Source organism: Nicotiana tabacum, chromosome 17 (assembly GCF_000715075.1).
Source record: "Nicotiana tabacum cultivar K326 chromosome 17, ASM71507v2, whole genome shotgun sequence".
Lineage (NCBI taxonomy): Eukaryota > Viridiplantae > Streptophyta > Magnoliopsida > Solanales > Solanaceae > Nicotiana > Nicotiana tabacum.
This window is the reverse complement of record NC_134096.1, coordinates 94,610,510-94,634,761: the sequence shown is the minus strand read 5'-3', so window position 1 is coordinate 94,634,761 and position 24,252 is coordinate 94,610,510. Positions and strand designations below refer to the sequence as shown.

The 24,252-nt window shown below is 33.6% G+C and overlaps 3 protein-coding genes across 4 annotated transcripts; all 3 read right to left on the bottom strand.

Annotated features, from left to right (window-relative positions):
* Positions 1-3,418: 3,418 nt before the first annotated feature.
* On the bottom strand, positions 3,419-6,215 carry LOC107798474 (uncharacterized). The gene is made up of 4 exons (XM_016621483.2): positions 5,784-6,215; positions 5,079-5,132; positions 4,504-4,563; positions 3,419-3,791 (listed from the first exon to the last, which is right to left on the bottom strand). Exons 1-4 carry the CDS (start codon positions 6,105-6,107, stop codon positions 3,666-3,668), a joined length of 564 nt encoding a protein of 187 aa, XP_016476969.1. The 5' UTR covers positions 6,108-6,215; the 3' UTR covers positions 3,419-3,665.
* A 652-nt stretch (positions 6,216-6,867) lies between these two features.
* LOC107798473 (uncharacterized) lies at positions 6,868-13,904 on the bottom strand. Of its 2 annotated transcripts, none has more exons than XM_016621480.2 (10): positions 13,764-13,904; positions 13,154-13,303; positions 12,076-12,234; positions 10,206-10,265; positions 9,966-10,064; positions 8,747-8,854; positions 8,523-8,666; positions 7,691-7,798; positions 7,246-7,297; positions 6,868-7,153 (listed from the first exon to the last, which is right to left on the bottom strand). In XM_016621480.2, exons 2-10 carry the CDS (start codon positions 13,250-13,252, stop codon positions 7,119-7,121), a joined length of 864 nt encoding a protein of 287 aa, XP_016476966.2. In that variant the 5' UTR covers positions 13,253-13,303; positions 13,764-13,904; the 3' UTR covers positions 6,868-7,118. The 2 variants fall into 2 exon arrangements, with proteins under 2 accessions (XP_016476966.2, XP_016476967.2); XM_016621481.2 differs by having other exon boundaries at positions 8,747-8,839.
* A 6,352-nt stretch (positions 13,905-20,256) lies between these two features.
* Positions 20,257-23,609, bottom strand: LOC107817590 (xyloglucan glycosyltransferase 4). Its single transcript, XM_016643443.2, has 4 exons — positions 22,554-23,609; positions 21,877-22,185; positions 21,259-21,663; positions 20,257-21,147 (listed from the first exon to the last, which is right to left on the bottom strand). The coding sequence occupies exons 1-4, from the start codon at positions 23,190-23,192 to the stop codon at positions 20,509-20,511; spliced, it is 1,992 nt and encodes a 663-aa protein (XP_016498929.1). The 5' UTR covers positions 23,193-23,609; the 3' UTR covers positions 20,257-20,508.
* Between the last annotated feature and the right edge of the window lie 643 nt (positions 23,610-24,252).

Genomic DNA, 24,252 nt, shown 5'->3' with positions numbered 1-24,252 from the left:
ATAAGTCGCAACTGTCAAATGCCATTAAAAGTCGCAATTTCAAATGCGATTAATAAGTCGCAACTTTCAAATATGATTATAAATGGCAATTGATACATCACATTTGGTAAATGGAATTTATATGATAAATGTAATTTCTAACAATTTATAAGCCGCATTTGATAGTGTCACATTTACCAAGCAATTTATAAGTAGTATTTACCAATTTTTTCATAAGTGGCATTTATAAGTGTCTTTTTTTGGTTCGTTTCAATTAAGATTGGCATTTTTTTATATTTTTAACTTTTGAATTTTGAAGTCCTTTTACCCTTAATAATATTTTCTTCTAGCCATTAAAATGTCATAACATATTTAAAGAGCACAAGTTTTAGTGATACTTTTGGTATGTCTATGTGTCTAGTCAAACATTTTCATATAAAATGGAACAGGGTGAGTACCTTTTTTGTTCCTTGATTGAGGAGGAGGAGGAGAAGGTGGTGCCTTGACTGCCGGAGGAGTTGGTGCCTCCGCTGGTGGTGGTGGAGGAGGGGGCGCCGTCTTTCTTGGTGGATACAGGGTGGTAGGTGGCTTAGGGACTGAAGCAGGTGCTTTGACTGGTGGTGGGGGACTCGAATATGCCTTACCCTTTGAGCTACCAAGGTCAGATTCCACTTTGCTGTTTGCTTTCTGAAAACATAAGGACCAAACGGGTTCAAATGAACGCATTAGTGTCCGTTGAAACTATGTTTACATATTAAAAAATCAAAATATGTGTATATTAAAATATCACATTTATTCTGAACTTATATTCTAACTTACTACCCCATGCTTTATTTCTGTCACGAGGATGCATAGAATTCAAAGTTCTGATGATCATAACACAATGCATGTATGGAGTATTTAAAGGCATGCTAATATAGCTATATTCCACATGTTCTTTTTCTTAAGGCTGTATGCATAGTTAACTAAGAGAATATCAATTGTGAAAAAAGTGAAAAAGAAAATAAAAAGTTGTAAAGAGACATACAGTGGAAGTAACCAGAAGAAAAAAAGCAAAGAGAAGCTAGTGGCATAGTTTTGAAACACATGGTGAAACCAGGCAACTGCAGAAAGAAAGCAGATAGGAGCAAAAGCTAATTGGTGAATAATCTAGGACATAAGCAAAGAGTATATATAGGGCGTTAGGACAGACACAAAATCATATGAATAAGCTAGCCAAATAGTACTGATCTTATGTAAGATACTAATAATGTTCTGTTACTATCAGGTGAGATCTACCTTGAATACAACCATGTATTAGCTAGATCGAAGATCATGTCACGATTTGAAATATATGAATTCTGAATTTGTTACCGAACTCATAGCTCGTTTTATTGAGTTTACAATTAAATACTTATATATTTAATGAATTTTTTAAAGCACATATAGGATCTAAACAAAATTTATTGGATTCGTCCAAATCCATGCCTAGTATTCTAGCTCCAGAGTCTATCTAGGAGTAGATTCCTTAATTATAATTATTGTTTCAATTCACACCCACATGCCGTTGGGCTCGTAAACTAATATATTTACATGAGATAACAGAGCGTGCTTTTGCTTTTTTAATTACGATTCCACGATGTTTGTCTTCTCAAGCTAGAGCATTTCAGCCTTCGGACTCATATGAGAATCTAAAATTTAAATTCAGTGGGTTCAGAATATATGTGATATATTATACTAGTATATATTTTTAAAACTCATGTTCTTAGATGTATGCTGCCAAGACATTTCTTCCGTTTCCAATATACAGCAACCAACCGTTCCTCCACAACATAGTGTTATTCTGCTGAGGATGGTTTATTTAAGAAACTGAATGCTATTAAATTATGGTGAATATTCCCTTTTGCACTTGTGATCATCTATGGTAGAAACGGTTTTAAGATCATCTAATTCTTGTTGCAAACGCACTTATTGAATACTTGTTTTATTATGGTGGTCATGTTCGGATCATCTTACGTGCATGTTGCTTATTTTACTGAATATTTGCTATTGTTCACCAACTCAAACATCAAATAACTTTGCCTAGTTAGCAGATGCATTATAAACAATATGGCTTGGCTTGAGCTTCCGTATCTATGATGAGGGCTAAAGCCAGGTTGCATTTGTCTCATTTACAACAGGAAATAGCAAGTTGGTATTTTAAACATTAAGAATAGCCACCTCGTATTATTCCTTAAATATACGGCAAATGTCCAAATATACCCTTTTACTTTCGAAAATGATCTAAGAATACCCCTCGTTATACTACTGGGTTATCTATACCCCTGAAATCATACTTTGGGTTCAAATATACCCATCATTTAAACGGAGGGACACGTGTCATCGTCCTGTTGGCCAATTCTAAATATCTCCTAATTAATTAAAAAGACCTATTACCCATACCCGAAAAGTAATTTTCTAAAGTAATTTTTTTTTGTAAAAACTGGAAAAACTGATTTTTTTTAACTAAAAACTGAAAAAAACGAAAATATTTTTTTTTTCAGTTTTTACAAAAAAACTGCTTTAAAAAAAACTGAAAAAAAAAACTGAAAAATAATTTTCTAAAGCGTGTAAAAACTGGAAAAAAATACTGCTTTAGAAAATTGCTTTCATTTTTTTTAGTTTTTACAAAAAAAATTGCTTTAGAAATTATTTTTTATTTTTTTCAGTTTTTAGTAAAAAAATATTTAGTTTTTTCCAGTTTTTACAAAAATATTATTTTTCAGTTTTATTTTTCAGTTTTTACAAAAACATTATTTTATAAAATATTTTTCAGTTTTTTTAAAAGCAGTTTTTTTTTGTAAAAACTGGAAAAAAAATATTTTCGTTTTTTTCAGTTTTTAGTAAAAAAAAATTCAGTTTTTTCCAGTTTTTACAAAAAAAATTACTTTAGAAAATTGCTTTTCGGGTATGGGTAATGAGTCTTTTTAATTAATTAGGAGATATTTAGAATTGACTAACAGGACGATGACACGTGTCCCTCCGTTTAAATGAGGGGTATATTTGAACCCAAAGTATGACTGCAGGTGTATAAATAACCCAATAGTATAACAAGCGGTATTCTTAGACCATTTTCGAAAGTACAGGGATATATTTGAACCTTTGCCGTTAAATATATATGGATATCATGGCACTGAGATACATTTTCATCTGACTCTGACGTGTGATTCCACATGGGTGTTTATTATTCAAATTAGTCATAGTTGCAGTTAACTCATGTTAGGAACTTATAATTTGTGAAATAACACAGTGCGCTTTGGATGCCCGTTATGAACTCTCAAGCAAATAGCATTAGTAATGCTTCTCTTCTCCAGTAGCAGTTGAGCGAGGTTCTACAGAAGTTTCGCCCTGCAACTGATGCTGTTTTTTTCTCTTGCATTTTATTTTTAAACGCTGATAGTGCAAGATTGTACAGAAGTACTTTCTCAAAATTCTAACTAAAATGCAGATAGAAGCTTAAGCGATAACACCAAGATCCTGAAATAACAACATAGCTAAAAAGGAAATTATATAGTTCTCTATATGCATAATCCCAAAAAATGTTACAGAAATAGGCCTACTGAACTACTTGCATCGCAATAGGGGAATAGAAATCTCTTAAGACGTTCCTGAAAGATATCATCTCATCATCGTCTCTGAACTCCAAAACAAGTGTTCGTAGCCACCCTTTAGCTAATATCTTCTTCATCCTGAAAGCTGAGATTCAATGTTTGCAACTTGAAGCCTGAACCTTGTATAGTTTCAACCAAACTGGAAGACACCCCTGTAGCTTGTATTGTCGTTTGCTTTGTTAACTGCATAAAATAACAAGTTAGATCAACACCGAACCAAGGAATATATGACTAATTATGCCATGTTTCATCTCTTGGCTCTTCAAATGCCTTATTTAACTTCTGAATGTAAAAAATAGAGACATGTCTTTAAATGCTTCTTACGTTCTTTTGTAAGTGAAGTTTAGAGGAAATTTTTCTCCATGTTTAGGTTATACAGGTGTTATTGCATAATTCACCTATATATTACTAACATTTTGTTGGCTAAAAATTAGATGATGAAGATCCCAGCAAGGATACTTATATAAACTGAAGGTGGTAAGCTGAAATGAGGAACTCAGGTTCAAATTCTGATGGAAATAGATGGTAACTTTACCTTCCCACTTTTGTATGCTTGATCTATGTTGTCAATGAAATTCTTACACTTATAGGGATTTCTGTAGTTTGTATGCTAGGGGAAATAGCAGCTTAAAAGGATATTTTTGACAGTGTTAGACATTCTACAGAAGATTTTATAGTTCAAAATGTAACAAGTACTTTAAACACCCTTTTTTACTTTTATTCCAGTTACTTTTGAAGAAGAAATGAATTTTTTTTTAAATTAATTTAGTGCAGTGTCTCTAAGGTGCATTATGCTGCTCAGGATGTCAACTTTCTACAGCAATATTTCCTCTAACAGAATATACTAGTACTATTAACGAGTAAATACAAGAGAAGCATTATAGATGTAAATCACCTCCACGCTTGCAATTCCCTCAACAACTTGAACTTTGAGATCTGTGATGCCTTCTATCTCCTGTATATATATGGACAGACAATGAAGGTCAAACCACAACTATTCTTAAGTTCTAAGTTATTATTAGCTAAAATATATTGTTTTTTAACCGAAAATTTCCTTCAGGCAATATCACTACAAATTTGAAATAAAGATGGAGAAACAGATATAGCTCTTCACCAAACACACACAAAATCTGATGAGTATTTATACCTGTACTTTGGTTCTAGGTTATAAAATTTCAGATATGCCTAGTTCCAAAGGAAAATAATTTAAACGCCTAGAAAGCTCAGAACATTTTGGTTTCTCTAATTTCTCCATTAAAGTTTAAGAACCCCATGTTGTTTATTTCCAACTAGAATGTAATTGTGAGTCTTTCTGGTGTGCTACAAGTACCATTAAATTACAGAGAAAAAGAAAAATGCAGAGCAACTTCAACTACATTGTATTTGAAAAGCAAAGACAACGATCGATAAGAAAGGGCAGACAAATTGGCATGTACAACATAAAGATCTGAACTTTATAAACCGAATTACCTCTAAAGCCTTAGTCACATTAGGAACAGCTGCTTCATTCATTGTTCCTTCTGCCTGTGATAATAATATAAATTCAGTTATCATTCACAAGAAAATCCAGAACTAACAATTTGAAAGGAAAAAAAAAAGGAAGCAAAACTAACACATCGAACGCTTGTCATTCTTCTAGACAGTATTAGAAATCAATCAAATAATTAATTAAACCTCAATCCCGAAACTAGTTGGAGTCGAGCTATATGAATCACTTATATGCATTATTCTCTGGACCCACCTCATACCAATATGAACACGACAGAAATACATAGTCATTACTACCAGAATTCATCATAAACTAACTATTCTTACACTAAGCATCAACCTACTGCAACCCTCCTCCTCCGATATGAATCATTTATATGGATTCTTAGCCGAAACCATGTCATACCAATATGAAAATGTCACTACTACCAGAATTCATCATAAATTAACTATTCTTACACTGAGCGTCAACCTACTACAAACCTCCTCCTTTACCGGGACATGGTGAATTCACATAGGTGGAGTTTTTGACAAAATTAAACAACTATGCCTTAGTCCCAAACAAGTTGGAATCTGCTATATGAATCCTCACTTACCATGTCCCCCATTTAATTCAGCTCAGGCCAACATTTTACAAACTAGAAATAAAAAATGAAAAGTACTAGAATTAAGGTCAGAGGGTTAAACCTGAAAGAACATGGTGAGGACATCGGAAGGGGAGACGGAAACAGAAACAGTCTGATCAACGGTAGTTGTCGGAGCAGCAGATGCTTCATCGACAACAGCAGTGGCACCTTCTTCCTCAGTGGCGGACCATATCCTAGTATTTCTCAAAGGTGCCTTGGCTTTCACCAAACTCCGAGAGTGAGAATAGCCGACGGGAATGGCCCCGTTCCTTCGAAATCGAAGGAATTGAATTGGGAACAACTGGGGAAGAACAATAGATGAAGAATGGGGAATTTGAGAATGCGATTTAGCTCCGCAAACCGAAAATGCTAAGACGGTGGCCATTTCTTTTCTCCACACTACTTCCTCAGAGTGATTCTTTTACTTCTTATCCAGAAGCCAAAGCACAAAAGGAAAGGACTGGATATTTGGGACAAAATAATGCCAGTTAGTTAGTAAATTTTGAATATATAATAGTTACAAAAAAGTTTAGTGTCGCCAATTTTACTCGTCTACTAGAACTTTTTCCTTTACTAAATTTCACAACAAAGATAAAATTGGAAAGAAAATTCAAATTTCTAACTCATTATCTTTTATTATCCATATAGTTTCTTGAGGTCTTGAAGTAGCGGCAACTATCACCTTTTAGTGAAAAAGAATTGTTAAAAATTAGATATCTCAACCTTATGGTCATTTTGTCTCAAGAATAAAGGACTGGTATATAAAAAGGAATCTGTATAATGTATACCAATACCAATTGCATGTAAAACAAATCCACATTGAAAAATTAAATACTCAAACTATTGTCCTAATTGGCTAAGTGATTCAGAAAACGCATGTGTAGATAGGCTTCAAAATCTTCAGTCTATGACTCTATGTATATATATATTTCTTTTTTCCGTCATCCGCTCTTAAGAAATCTCGTTATAGTTTTTCTTCACATCTTTCTTGTTTACCGACTAATCTGAAATCTAGTCCCTCATTATATATTTCATATTTGTCGCACCTTTTTAAAAAGAAATATGAGTTGAGTCACCGAAATACCAATTACGTTGAATCATTACTTGTAAGAAGCTTTCTCAGCTAGAGAGAGACGACTTTCACATTCTCAAAACTCAATTAGACCTACTAATTTTCATTGCACCTGAAACCAGAGAATAGTTTATTCGAGTACACCCTAAACACAAGTTACACTAGTCCAGATGCATATAATTAGGTTACATGCACATAATTCAGATCATATATCTACAAGACGCAGTTTGAGACCAAAGAGAACCCAATACTCGTTTTTGGGGTCATTCATCCTTCCCAAAATCCCAATAATTGAGGTAGTCGGTAACTTCACATTATTATAAGTTATTTCATGTCACATTCCACTTGAATTTCACCATCTGCACAAACAAAAGTTTTATCAGATTTCTCATAGGAAAATGGAGATTTTTTTTTAACACAAAACAAAGGGGTCCAAGAGAAAGACCCTTACTCTTGAGATACACAGCTAAATTTGCCTGGGCATCAGCTTCAGTATTGCCTTCCTGATATGTTAAAACAAGTAAAAGTGCAAAACCCTCAGAAGGGGATGAAAGGATAGCTTTCGATGACTACAAGAAAGGAACGATTATGCGAACAGTGAATATGAATAAATAAATTATGAACTCTCCATCACAGGAAAAGAGAGGTCATATAGCTCATCAGCAAGAAGAGAGAAATTGTATATCGCATAAAGTAAACATGACATTCGAACACACTTCACTTGCGCCTCTTATGGTCCCGGGATTGTAAAAGAACACACGCACACATTGCAATTTTATCACATAAATAACATGCAGACGTAAGATATAATAAGAACCTCGGCACATCAAAATTCTGATAGACCTGTTCAGTATAGAGCACGATCCGAATTAGCAAAAGGGGAAAGTTGGTCATACTCTTAATATATGGTTGATCTGGAATGATATAAACTGATCTTTAAGCTCTTTGACGATCTTGGATAGCTCAGCCATGTTCTGGTTCTTACATTTCCAGATTCCCTGAGTCTGTTCCATGACAAAATTTGTAAAGAACAAGAGATTGGCCCATAAGTAGTACCAGCAAAAGCACTAAAGGTAATATAATAGCACTGTGAGCGCGCATATGATCTCATTGAAAGATCACGTAGCTTCAACTTCATTTTTTATTTGTTGGGAAGAATCGCTTCATTTTCAAACTGGTTTAGATGTAGCTTAGAATGGTAGTGCGAAAGATCATATAGGTTGCAAGGGAAAGAATAGCTTCACTTTAAACTGGTTTAGGTGTATCCTAGGATGGTATTGGGTAAGGTACCATCAAGACGGCAAGCTTATACAACAACAATAACAACCCAGTAAAATTCCATTAATGGGGTCTGGGGAGGGTAGTGTGTACGCAGACCTTACCCCTACCCCGAAGGAGTAGAGAGGCTGTTTCTAGACGGCAAGCTTATACCGAACCAAAATTCCTATTGAACTAGGTAGCCTGAACATGTCTCAAATCCTATACTCCTAAACCAGTCACAGCAAAATCTCTCAGGTATTCTGCAAAATAAATATATAAAACCAATTTCCTTACTTAATTGTGAACCTACACTTTGTTCTCCAGCATTCACCTTGGGATGTTGAGAAGCAAGTTTTCCCAGGACAAGTGAGAAAGCAGAACTAATTGACTAATTTGCTAAAGGGGAAGTGGATAATAAGCAAAAACTAAAACAAAAAAGCAGAAGTAAGAAGAACGAGAAAAGAAGACCTGCATGCAGACAAGTTTTGAGTCACCCTGAACTTTAATATGTTTGAAACCTTTCTCAATAGCATATTTTAGCCCTAAGATTAGGCCTCTGTATTCAGCAACATTGTTAGTTGCAACACCCACACCTTCGCGCAACCGGAAAACCTACAGAAAAGGAATTACAAGTCGAAAACCTGTAAATTTATGGTGACAAACCACATCTTCTAAACGGATAGGGAGCATACCATACTTCCATCACCAGCATGTAGAACAGCCCCGGCACCAGCTAGTCCAGGATTCCCCTTTGAAGCCCCATCAAACTCAAGAGTGCAAGAACACTGCATATAGGGGGGCTGAAGGTATCAATTTATAAGATGTTCCTCCAAGCTAGAAGCAAAGATCACATTAAGATAGTAGCACTTAAAAGAAAACAGTACGTTCACCATATTACAAGCGAGTCACAGACCACCCTTTTTGCAAAAATGAAATAAGACCAATGTGGCTAATCAATGTCTTTTTCATGTCATGGAAGACATGATATCATGACTAGGAAACAACAACAACAACAACAACAACCCAGTATAATCCCACTAGTGGGGTTTGGGGAGGGTAGTGTGTACGCAGACCTTACCCCTACCCTGGGGGTAGAGAGGTTGTTTCCGATAGACCCCCGGCTCCCTCCCTCCAAGAACTCCCCACCTTGCTCTTGGGGTGACTCGAACTCACAATCTCTTGGTTGGAAGTGGAGGGTGCTTACCACTAGAGCAAAACTGAAGTACAAACAGAATTAATACACTAAACTATGGCTGAAAAGTCAAAACATAAGTCCAAACAGAATCTTCTTTTTTTTAGGCACATAAGTCCAAAATCTTGTATGTTTTTTTAAATCAAGTGACGTATAATCTTTTATGTTTCTTATAAGGGATAAGTAATCTTGAATGTTATTTCAACGGAGAATTTCTTGCACTTGCGTTCTTTTTGGCTCCTAATGGAAGTGCTCCACGTGAAACAGGTTAGTATGCTCCAAATACATTTGTATTCTAAAATAGACTTATCACACAAAAGTAAACTTTGCCAAAAATCCTCAAACTTTGGACATTTACTGAACTTACTCCTGGAAAGTTGCATTTTGTCCTCACAATTTGATTTAAGAGTCACTTGGCCCCCTTGGCTCGGCATTGCCGAATCAGGACTTTTCAACATATACAATAGACTAAAACAATTTTCTCTTATCCCAATACATATTGACTTTTAAGCCTCTTTTTTCCATTAGCTCAAATAAACATCACTTTCCTAACTATTGCTTGCTCATCAGCACCATAATGTAAAAAAATAGGAGCAAGTCCTTACCAAGGCTAACAGCACCCACCTATCCACCCCCTTCAGACTATCAACAAACAGGTAAAGCAGATAATGACAAGCATTTGTGCATATTGATTCAAAAAAATATTAAAAGAAACTTACACAATATGACGAAATTGGGGGAACTTCAAGGAAATTGTCTAATTTGGCATGTTTTTGCTGACCAGCAGCTGAAAATGAAGGAGATGCCACCACCTCTGTCTGAATGAAGGGAATAATCATGTGAATATCAAAGGCTCCACAGATCACATTTTCATAATAGCAAAACTTTTTCACTATACTGACTCTATCTGATCAATGAAAGAATAATATGGATTGACTCGTTGACCATTAAGAGATTACCTGCATCCTCTTCTCCTGAAAATTCTTCCCAATAATTTTATCTTTGGAAGAGCCAGGTTGCTGCAAAAACATAAAAAGAAAAAATATTACCATGCATGAAATGGTCCTTGATGTAAACCTGAAACTACAAAAAAAGTGTCAAAAAAATCAAGGCACAAAATGTAGGTTATCTATAGACTGCTGAATTTGACAGAGAAAAAAGAGACAGACATTTCACTAATTGATTGCCAAAACATCTGAACCTTTCAAGTTTAGTCTAACTGCAAAATATAAAAGCAGTATTATGCGCATTCTGTAATACCAGTCAGTGGCCGAAAGACACAAAATGGGAGAAGTAGTTGCCATGACGGCAATTGACCGAGTACTAACAAATCCACCAAGTGATTATACCTATCATTGGCATCAAATTCAGACCTCAAGAATCTCATACTCAAAACTATTAGCAAAAGCTTCTACGACCTTAAGGTTAACAAAGTACAGTTCTGCATCTGACACAAACCAGAATACCCCCACCCGACCCCACCCCACCCCACCCCCCAAAAAATTACCAGAATTGGTCTTGAAGCAATATAACGTATGGCAGTAGCATTATCACCAAGAAGATGTAAACCAGAAAATAGGCAACTGTGACATTTTCCCTTTGAAATGCTTCCATGTACCACATAATTGGATAACACTTTAGAAAAGAATCCTCTTCAATTTATTCACGTACAGCTTTTCCATAGTAGCACCTCGGTTTGCTCTCTCATCAAACGCAGCAATGAAACATATTTCTTCCCAGTTCTCCACCTTTCAATTTTTTACCTATACATATAAATCTGATTCAATATTCACTTCCTTTCTCATGCATCTTAACCTAAAGTTCTCCTGTGGTAAAAGTTTATTCAATCACATCATTTTTATTTGTCACCTCTTCGATAATCACCTCAAAAAAACCATCGCCAGCATATATTAGTTACTATTTAATATTTTAATACCTGAATATTTTTGTTAAAAATACTCAGAATTTCTTTGACCAAAATGTGTCCAAATAATATAGCGAGGGATTCTTCCAGTTATGCTAGCTGAACGATAAAATAAATTCTTCCAGTTATGCTCGTTCGCATATGATTGTAGATGATGGAGTGATACTCTCCTCATACACAGCAGAAGGCCCATTATTATTTGGAGCCTATAGGAAAAATTAATCTCATTAGTCCAAAACTATATCTGCAGCGCCAGGTAATAGTGTCATGATTGAAGCAAAAGATAATAGAGAATGCTTAAGAGCTACAAGAAGTATTTTCTCTTACTTCGACGATCAGATGAAAGTGAAGCTAATAGGAAAAGGAGATGGAAATAACTGTTGTAAAGAGAGAAATAACAGTCGCATCCACTGTATACAACTGTAGACAATGCGATGCAAAGAAGACATTACGACTAGGCAAAAAACATAGTACCAACTTGAGTGAATACAACATGTAAATAGCTACCACTAGGTTGCCAGAAAAAAGCCACCAAGTGGAGTGAATACAACATGTAAATCACTAACACTCGGTTGCCAGTAACATAGTTGAAAGATCAGAAGGAGAAGCAGTTCAGCCTGATAAAAAATTTTAAGATGAAAAATCATGCAGACAGTGAAGGCCCCGCGGTGCACTAAAATGTGTCTATATCATGACAACAAAAGGAATGATACAAAACTTAAAAAGGAGGACAATTTAGCACCCCCATTAGCCAAAATTTGACCCAACTATCATCAATTAGATGAGACAACTAAGTCTACCGCTAGGTTAAACTCCTCAAGTGCAGAAGAGGGCACATGAGTCCTAAATTACATAGTGAAACAGCAAAAAACGTTCAGTAACATTAAAATGATCAACTTTCTAACCCGAAAAGGACATGGGATGAGTATCCCAAAGAGATCATCTCGGACATCGCTGAAATCCATAGAATACATTGCATTCTTGAGTCCATGAGAGGCCAAATACTCTTCAGATTCCTTAGCCAGGCGGTACCCTTTAAAAACACTTATGGCTGGTTCACCAACCTGAAAGATCAGAAAAAAATAACAAAATATTCAGAGAAAAAAGGAACACCTAGTTAATATTATTGCTTGAGCTCTAAAAAATCAACTAAGCCTCACCCGACTAGTGGGGTCGGCTATATTGTATGCATTTTGCTTTATTTCTTCTTCATTGTTCAAAAAATATTCATAATTACATGTTTGGCCATAAATATCATTCATTTTCTATATTATATGACGTGTGGCGTACCCAAGTCGATTTTTTCAGCACGTGTGCCTCCGTCCCAAAAAAGGATGTATATTCCGGACATTTATCATGGGTGCTTCTAGAAATACTTGTAGTTCAGTATTTTCAAATAATTGTTTGGTCATCATTATTTGTAAATGTTGAACTTCAGTATTTGAAATACACGTGGCGATATTGAAAAACTTCTTTGAAGAGTGTTTCAAGCGAAATAATGGTTTTCACTCACAAAACTACAACTTTTCTTTTCAGTAAAGTCATGTCAAAACACAAATTCAACATTTAAAGGAGTACTCTTTTTTAACTTCAATTCTAATACTCTATTTTTTCAACTTCAACCAAATATTGTCCGACTTTAAATACTCATTTTTTTCCAACTTCCCCCAACTCTTCTTATACTTGAGGCCTAACCTAGGTAAAAACTTACCCACACTAGGTGTTTGCACCAAACAAATAGGTGAATGCCATGTATTTAAAAATAGTCTCGAATCACTTAATCAGTGGTAATTACTACACATTTTCACAGAATAAAATCACTTAACCATGGTAAATTGCTATAGTATGGTGTAAACACCCGGTGCGCATAAGTATTTACCCCCTAAACGACCCCCCTCCCCCAAAGAAGTAGTCTAATAGATAACCAGAAGCCGCCTTTGGCCCAAAAGCAGAAAGTATTGACGATAAGTAAAAGAAACATACAGAAGTTCGGAGCAGAGCTTGTAAATCGCTCAAGTTCTTATAAACACCGATCACATCCCCTTTACGAACAACATAAAAAGCGTCCTTTTCGTCCCCCATTTATTTGTCCAACTCCAACGCCTTTACTTGACAGTGCAAGTTACTCCACCACTGTACCAACACATTATAACTTAGTAAAAGCAGAAACAGAAATAATAAATACTAGTCCAAATTCCATTGACAAAACTCTATTCAAACAACTCAACGGACAATATACAGTCAATATTTTACCTCAACCTGTATGATCAGTGTAGTTAATTTAGTACCATTGAAACTCAATTACTACTCCCTAGTCTGTCCCAAAAACAACGTAACATTTATATTTAAAAACAATTTAACTTAAAATTCCCCTTCTACCTTAATGAGTTGATTTATAGCCACACAAATATCTAATACTTGTTTTGAACCACAAGTTTCAAAATTCTTTTCTTTCTTAAACTACGGTGCGTAGTCAAATAAATTGGGACAGAGGGAGTATATGATTTAGGCATAAATTTATGTTTAAAAACCTAAGTTAAGCAAATTGAGAATGAATTAGGGTTTTCGAAACATAAAGTGGAAGAATTCTTACCGAGGAGAGGAGCAGAGTGAAGGGAGTAGTTCGTGGGACGGTGAACAGAGGGAACTTTTTAATGGAGTTTTTTAGTCAGCAGCAGCTGATCTCTGCACTCACATACTTACAGTTTCGGAAGTCGTGTAACATGTCGAGCTGATTTTGGTCCCAAACTGCATTTTTGGGCTGCTTAGCGGGATAATCACTACGGGGTCTTTACACAAATAGCCGATTATATTCATTATTTATTTTTTCTAGCCATATCGTAGATTAGGGATGGCACCTGGGCCGAGCCCGGTCCTAAGTGGGCCGGTTCTAAGTGGGCCGGTCCTAAGCGGTCCGGTCCTAAACGGTCCTGGGCTTCGCGGGCTTATTGTTGGAACCGGCTCGGGACCGGGACCACGGACTAACGGGCCCAACAGAAACTTTCTCTTTTTAATTTTTTTTTTTATAGAAGTTAGAGAAAAAAATAGTAATAAAGATATATAAGCTATATTCGATTTATATACTATATATACATCTTAAAATATATATATACTATATTATATATACATAGTATACATCTTAAAATATACTATATATACATCTTAAGATATATATACATCTTAAGATATATAAGCTATATATATATATAGTAAGATGTATATATAGTATATCTTAAGATGTATACTATCGAATATGACTTATAAACTATGTATATATATTATAGTATATATATATACTCGATATACATATATATATAAGCTTATATATATATACTATACTATACTATACTATATATACATCTTAAGATATATAAGCTATATTCGATTTATATACTATATATACATCTTAAAATATATATATATATATACACACACACACACTATACTATATATACATAGTATATAAGTCATATTCTATAGTATACATCTTAAGATATACTATATATACATCTTAAGATATATATATATATATATATACACACACTATACTATATATACATCTTATATATACACACACTATACTATATATACATAGTATATAAGTCATATTCGATAATATACATCTTAAGATATATATAATATATATAGTAAGATGTATATATATTATAGTATAGTATAGTATATACTATATATACAACTTAAGATATATAAGCTATATTCGATATACATATATATATAAGCTTATATATATATACTATATGTTATAATATATATACTATACTATACTATATATACATCTTAAGATATATAAGTTATATTCGATTTATATACTATATATACATCTTAAGATATATATATATATATATATATACACACACACACACTATACTATATATACATAGTATATATATCTTAAGATGTATATATAGTATAGTATATATAGTATATCTTAAGATGTATATATAGTATAGTATATATAGTATATCTTAAGATGTATATATAGTATATCGAATATAGTTTATATATCTTATGAGATGTATATATAGTATAGACTATAGTATAGTATAAATATAAGCTTATATGTATACTATACTATACTATAATATATATACATCTTACTATATATAAGCTATATTCGATTTATATACTATATATACATCTTAAGATATACTATATATACATGTATATCTACTATATATATCTAGTATATCTAGTATACTATGTATATATAGTATATCTTAAGATGTATATATAGTATAGTATATATAGTATATCTTAAGATGTATATATAGTATATCGAATATGTATATATACTATGTATATATAGTATATTTTAAGATGTATATGTAGTATAGTATATATAGTATATCTTAAGATGTATATATAGTATAGTATATATAGTATATCTTAAGATGTATATATAGTATATCGAATATAGTTTATATATCTTATGAGATGTATATATAGTATAGACTATAGTATAGTATAAATATAAGCTTATATGTATACTATAATATATATACATCTTACTATATATAAGCTATATTCGATTTATATACTATATATACATCTTAAGATATACTATATATACATGTATATCTACTATATATATCTAGTATACTATGTATATATAGTATATCTTAAGATGTATATATAGTATAGTATATATAGTATATCTTAAGATGTATATATAGTATATCGAATATAGTTTATATATCTTATGAGATGTATATATAGTATAGACTATAGTATAGTATAAATATAAGCTTATATGTATACTATAATATATATATATATATATACATCTTACTATATATAAGCTATATTCGATTTATATACTATATATACATCTTAAGATATACTATATATACATGTATATCTACTATATATATCTAGTATATCTAGTATACTATGTATATATAGTATATCTTAAGATGTATATATAGTATAGTATATATAGTATATCTTAAGATGTATATATAGTATAGTATATATAGTATATCTTAAGATGTATATATAGTATATCGAATATAGTTTATATATCTTATGAGATGTATATATAGTATAGACTATAGTATAGTATAAATATAAGCTTATATGTATACTATACTATACTATAATATATATACATCTTACTATATATAAGCTATATTCGATTTATATACTATATATACATCTTAAGATATACTATATATACATGTATATCTACTATATATATCTAGTATATCTAGTATACTATGTATATATAGTATATCTTAAGATGTATATGTAGTATAGTATATATAGTATATCTTAAGATGTATATATAGTATAGTATATATAGTATATCTTAAGATGTATATATAGTATATCGAATATAGTTTATATATCTTATGAGATGTATATATAGTATAGACTATAGTATAGTATAAATATAAGCTTATATGTATACTATAATATATATACATCTTACTATATATAAGCTATATTCGATTTATATACTATATATACATCTTAAGATTATATAGTATATCTCAAGATGTATATGTAGTATAGTATATATAGTATATCTTAAGATGTATATATAGTATAGTATATATAGTATATCTTAAGATGTATATATAGTATATCGAATATAGTTTATATATCTTATGAGATGTATATATAGTATAGACTATAGTATAGTATAAATATAAGCTTATATGTATACTATAATATATATACATCTTACTATATATAAGCTATATTCGATTTATATACTATATATACATCTTACGATATAGTATATATGATGGGGTATTTATAGTTGAAAATAGGGAAAAAATATAATTATAAAAAATTTGGGATTAAAACAAAGTTGAGGGGTTAAATGACTATTTCATAAATAGCCAACGGCTATTTTTGACAGTCCAACGTTTTTTTTTTAAAAAAAAAAAAATAGCCGTTGGGCCCGCTAGGCCCGCTAAGGGGACCGGTCCGGTCCCGGGCCCTGGCGGGCCAAACGGTCTCGGGCCTGGCGGGCCCAATCATAGGACCGGCCCACGAGACCGGACCAGGCCCGCTAAAACCGGACCAAACGGTCCTGGCCCGTTTAGCCGTTTGGCCCGTCTGGCCCGCGGTCCTGGGCCGGTCCCGGGCCTGGACCGGCCCACTTGCCAGGCCTATCGTAGATTATACCTTAATTATACACATAAAATACTTGAATTATGCATATATTATACATTCACCGGCTATTTTTAGCTTAAGTAGTTGAGTGAGCGACTATTTGGGTTAATTCTTCAATCACTAATTGGTTATCCAGTTACGTACACTTACGGCCCATTAGCCCGTTATGGTATCAAGCATGTATAATCAGGATCTTTATAGAAATAGCCGATTGAATTTACTGTTTACTTATTATAATCGGTATACATAAAAAATAGTTTTTGCGATTTTATATATATATATATATATATATATATATATATTAAGATGTATATATAGTATATAAATCGGTTAATTCTTCATAAAATACTCTAACAATATCACTTCAAAAACACATTTTGACTATTTGTAGAAGAAAAGAACGCTTACAATATTCCCTCCATTTCAAAAGAATAATGAAGCTTAAAATAAGAGAACTATCCAGTATGAAGTTGGATATTGATTTCTCATATAATGAATTCATTATTAAGAATATTATAAACTATTAGTAGTTATAAATGTTTAAAAATCAACGTTAAATAGAAATTTGTTTGATTTATCGGATAGCATAGTATCAAACCGAACCATGTGCTATTATTACAAACTATATACTTCATTTCGAGGATCAAGATTTTGTCTAATTTGATAACGGGCCATATGATGCGCCCATATTGCAAGAAATGGCGTGGTATAGCTACCTTTTTAAGTGGTATTTACTTTTTAGCCAGTGTTTTTAATATTGAGCAAAAATAGCCACTACTTTATTAAAATTGATACAAAAAGTCATTTTTACCCTTTCTTCATGAGTGATGTGTAAATATTAAGGACATAGTGTCCTTAATTTCACGAGTGTTGTGTAAATATTAAGGACAAACCATACCTTAATATTTTACACATCACTCATGAAGTTAAGAACACCATGTCCTTAATATTTTACACATCACTCATGAAGTTAAGGACACCATGTCCTTAATATTTACACAATACTCATAAAGTTAAGGACACTATGTCCTTAATATTTACAATGCACACATGAAGTTAAGGACACAATGTCTTTACATTTATACAACACATATGAAGTTAAGGACACGATGTCCGAAAGTTTAACAACATAAGGTGTAAATACAAAATAAGGACATTATGTCATTCACATTTACATTGCACATATGAAGTTAAGGACACTATGTCCTTAACATTTATGCTGCACATATGAAGTTAAGGACATGATGTCCTAAAGTTTAACAACACAAGTTGCAAATACAAGTTAAGGACATTATGTCGTCCTTAACATTTACATTGCACGCATGAAGTCAAGGACACCACGTGCTTAACATTTACACTGCACATATGAAGTTAAGCACATGATGTCCTAAAGTTTAACAGCAGAAGGTGCAAATACAAAGACACTTTGCCCTTAATATTTACACAACACTCATGAAGTTAAAGACACTATGTCCTTAATATTTACACAGCACTCATGGACACCATGTCCTTAACATTTACACTGCACATATGAAGTTAAGGACATGATGTCCTAAAGTTTAGCAGCAGAAGGTGCAAATACAGGACACTTTGTCCTTAATATTTACACAACACTCATGAAGTTAAGGACACTATGTCCTAATATTTACACAGCACCCATGTCTATCACAAGGGTATTTTTGTCCGGACGGGTAAAAATTTATTAAGCACTGGCTAAAGAGTAAATACATTTAAAACAATGGCTAAAAAGTAAAGACATCTCAAATTAGTGGTTATTTGTGCACCCCACCATGTCCTTAACATTTACACTGCACATATGAAGTTAAGGACATGATGTCCTAAAGTTTAGCAGCAGAAGGTGCAAATACAGGACACTTTGTCCTTAATATTTACACAACACTCATGAAGTTAAGGACACTATGTCCTAATATTTACACAGCACCCATGTCTATCACAAGGGTATTTTTGTCCGGACGGGTAAAAATTTATTAAGCACCGGCTAAAGAGTAAATACATTTAAAACAATGGCTAAAAAGTAAAGACATCTCAAATTAGTGGTTATTTGTGCACCCCCCCCCCCCCATATTGTTTGTTTTTAATGAATGTGTATGGTTTTAACAGTTTTTGTGACTTTCGTCACAAACCCACTTAAAAGGTAAAAATAGCACGGGCTAGCTATTTTTCGGACTGGTAATTCAAAAATAATCAGTGTTTGCAAAGTCATTGAAAAATAACCACTATTTTGCTGCAACACGGACCGATCCAGCATAATATACTGGAGATTGGTGCACCTGTGTATGAACTTCCAGCATATTATGCTGGAACTCCAACACGCGGAAAGTTCCAGCATAATATACTGGAGATTGGAGTATCGGTGCTCCAATCTCCAACATATTATACTGGAGGAACTCCTGTATATTATGCTGGAATATTTTCCAGATTTTGTACAGTGTTTTCGTTCAGATTTATCTTTACATGAAAAGTGGCTAAATTTCGATTACTTTTGAAACTGTGGCTATTTTTCAATTACCACTTGTAAATCTGGCTATTTTTGAATTTCTCCCCCTTAAAAGTCCCATTCTGTTCTACATCGCTAGTGCTTAATACATACAGCTCTGCAATATATCATAAATTGCAATGGCATTTGGTAATCAATAGTTTTAGTGGTTGAATAGTCGTTAATGCATATGTAATTATTAACAGTCTGGTACTCTGTTGTTTGTAACTTAAAAAGAAAATTTGCTTTACAGTATTCATCTCAGAGAACAAGAGATTTTACGAAGTTATTATATGTGAAATGTGTTCAATATTTGCCTACTTTTTCACTTTATTCATCCCAAAGCATACAGTAATTTGCATTCACAAACCACATAATCTTGACCAAAAGAAGAAAGGCAATTATGTAAACTCAGAAGTATATATCCTGCTGCAGACAGAGTAAGTCAACAAATATTTCCAATGTATTATTATGCTTGAAACAGTAAGAGCAATTACAAATTTCACAAATGAAAAGAAATAAAAATAAAGTATATATGAATGAATCTCAGTATGCTACTTGTTTAAAATTCACCTGTAAACTATTCTTAAGGTGAAAATCCAGTTTGTAGCCAAGTGTTGCTTGCTACTCAGCTGGAATTTTGGTTCTCTAAACAGATGATGTGCCAAATAAAGTAGTATTAAACTCTTTGCTTTTGTTAGCTGACTTGTTCTCCAATTAAATCCAAGCCAACTATAAGAAAAGTTAAACCTTGAAACAGCAAGTAATAGAAGTGTATGCCCTGTGCAGATAACAGACTTCTTGCAGCTGCAGTGAGCAAAAGAAAAGCAAGTGCTAATTCCTTCCTGTAGATTTTGTTTGCCTTCTTTTTCTTGGGCACCTCTTCGTGTTCTTTTAATTTGCCAAATAGTTCTAGACCAGATTCAGACAACCGTCTTGAAATTTTCTCTTCGTTCATATTCTTCGATTCCCTCTCAGCAAGTGCTAGTAAGTCCGACTCAGATGCTCTACCTGTTTTCTTGGTGACTACCCATTCGTAGGCGCTGCCCAACTGAAATAGCCCCGACACCATGGCGTTGAATTTTGTCACGGACATTGTGTTCTCGAATAGAAGGTATGGCATTAGGAAAGGGAAAGACTTTGGCGATGGAAGGATGTTCAAAATGGACATGACTATAGGGATATAACAGATCACCCAAGGGGGTAACTCAGCTTCTGGTATGAACATTGTTAGTGGAAGTATAATACAGAACAGTGTGAATGAGTAAAAAGGTAATATCAGCTTCCTTAGAAGAAAGAATAGGAATATCAGGTTGGCCTTCTTCCAGACAGAGATCTGTGCAAAAAATATACGACATTGTTAAAAATTTACTACTAGTCCGCGATTCCATAATTCATATGGTTGGCAAGTGGAATTGAGAGTATGAAAATATAAAGCAACACTCACCTTGGACTTCAAGATTGAAGGAAGACATAGTCTAAAGAGCTGCATTGGACCAGAATGCCAACGGTGCTGCTGCTTTTTGTAAGCTTCATATGATTCTGGCAACTCACAAAGAGCCCTTACGTCATCAACATAGATAAATTTCCAGCCACACAAGTGTGCTCTGACGGCGATATCCATGTCCTCTACAGTTGTTCGTTCCAACCATCCTCCGGATTCCTCCAAAGCCTTAATTCTCCAAACACCAGCTGTTCCATTGAATCCAAAGAAATTGAGATAGTGACCATTTACTTGCTGCTCCACCTCAAAATGAAAGCACAAGTTGATGTTCTGAAGCCTAGTAAGTAAGTTTTCATCCTTATTAACGAAAGTCCATCGTGCTTGAACTAGTCCAACATCCGGCTTTCCCTGCATAGCAATACTTATTATCAGCTCCAACAGTTCTATTGAAACAAGTAACTGATCATTTATAAAATCAGGTTCAACACTTTAAATGATTTTCATCACTTGCTGCTTATCAGCTACTTTTAACCAGTTAAACCAAACAGGCTCAAGAAGCAAAAAAGAACTTTATGATTAGCAATTGGCTATTCAGATTGAGTAATTGAACTAGTTTGTTACCTTAAAATGAGGTACTGTCAATTTAAGGAAATCAGGATTCGGTTGGAAATCCGCATCAAAAATTGCAACAAATTCATAGTCCTGAACATAGTCACAAGCCATTGCTGATTTAAGATTACCAGCTTTGTAACCAGTTCGAATGAATCGATGTCTGTAGATGATATTGACCCCTTTCTCTTTCCAAGATAAACATTCATTCCTGATCATTTGCTGCAGGACTTCATCATCTGAATCATCCAATACTTGGACCAAGAATCGATCTTTTGGCCAATCCAGCTGACAAACAGCACCTATTGATTGGGCGAAAACCTTTCAGTTCAAGAAAATTAAATAGTCAGATCAAATCTACAAATTCACCAAAACCACTATTGGTAATTAAAGAAAAACAACACAAGCTAAACTCATAGGCGGATGCAGTATAGTTTCAATGAGTTCAAGTGAACTAGTATTTTTAACATGAAACATAAATATATATATATATATATATGTGTGTGAAAATTTACTAAAATTTCAACAAACACTAAGTTCAGAACCCATAATCGCAAAAGTGCAATGGATTAAGTGGTGAGAACATAGATATTGAACACATCAAATTCAAGTTTTTAAATCACCTCTGATTAAACTGATTTAGCAAGAATGACTACAATATTAAGATATGCAATATCTCGTTCTCTTACCTCTTTCTCGTTGCACATAGGAATCTGTACAAGAACCATAGGGAAATTGGATCCATCCTCAGGATCACTTGCATCTTCATTGATAATTGGCTTGATTTTCCTTAACTTGATCCAGAAACAACCAAGGCAAAGAAGTAGGCGATCTACGGATTGAATGAGGAAAAGCACAATGCAAAATGTAGTAAGCGAAGCAAGGGTGGGAGCAATATAATCAACTCTAAAAGAAATCCAAGCCATATAAGTCCATTGCCAAAGGCTTTGCACTTCCCAAGGATTCACCATATTTAACTGCCACTGATTGAAATAAGCAAATATTTCAATAAACAAAGCCACCACTGAAATAGCAAGAAAAGCTCTAATAAATCTGTACAACTTTCCCCTGTATTTAGGGTCTTCATCATTTTTATCTGATAAAGCAATCCTTTTTTTAACAGAAGCAAAAGTTGTGCACAAACTATTAGCTAACCAAGGAATACAACCAAGAGTTCTTTGGGCTTTGAGAAAGAGAACTTTAGTAAATCTTTTTGGATTTGCAGCTTTGTTTTTATCCCTAAAAGCTGGTGAATTCAAATCATTGACTTCAACTAAAGAAATGCTCTTTGGATTCTCTATAGTGACAACTACAGAGCTTGGTGCCATTTTTGGATGTACTCTAATTCAGCAATCCAAAAATAGATGAAAAGGCAACAACCCCAGATGAGGAACTTGAGGGGAAAAGCAATAAATGAATCTTAACAATTCAATTATGACATTGAGACAGTGACACCCATTACAAGAATGGTACAATTTGATCTGAAATTCTGGATCTTGAAACAGAAAAGATGGCACAGGAATTTAGAGAGAGAGAGAGAGAGTTGGGCAAAGAGGTGTTTCTTATATTGTACTTTGGGAGTTTGAAGTCAAAGCTAAGAGAGAGAGATGAGACGAGAAGAGAATAGGAGATGGAGAATATGGTAGTTAATTGTGAGAAGCAGCAGAAGAAATAAAAGGAGGAGAAGAAAAGGGCAAGATCAGGTGTCAGTGGAGACTGGCGTGGCACATGGAAGCTTCGGCTATAATTTAAAAATCTTGGGATACTTTAATGTCTGCTAAATAAGTAATTAGTGAAGTAATTAATATCTTAATAGTACTAGTGCAGTAGTTGTTTAAGCGTAAGAGAAAGAAAAAATCAGATACAAAAGGGACCAGTCAAAAAGGGAAAGCGTGGAGAGTGATTGGTGAGTCTAAGGAAGAAAGACAATTACTACTATATTATAAATTTATAATTTATAATAATAAGGTATTGTCAACTAAAAGCGAGTAATGTGAGAACACCAGATTCCTCTTGGCTGTCAATCAACAAAAACAAAACCAGTTTGCAAACAAACAAATGACAGCCAATTACAGCCAAAGTGAACAATGCCTAAATATTACAACCAAGTCATCTACCCCCCGCTACTTCTCCATATGCCTTCGCAGCTAGAAAATGAAGATTTTAAAACGAGTCATTTAAGTATATATCTCAGCAGTTTTAGTCTTCTATATTATCAAAATTGAACGCATTTGGTCTCTGTTAGATTTAAAATGTATTGTTGTAACTATCTTTGACGGAATTAGCTCAAGATCAAACACGTGAACTATTTAAGCTAAAGAAACTATTGGGACAGACTTCTTTGAATCAGAGACAGACCTATGCTATACCAGAAGGGTCACGGCACCC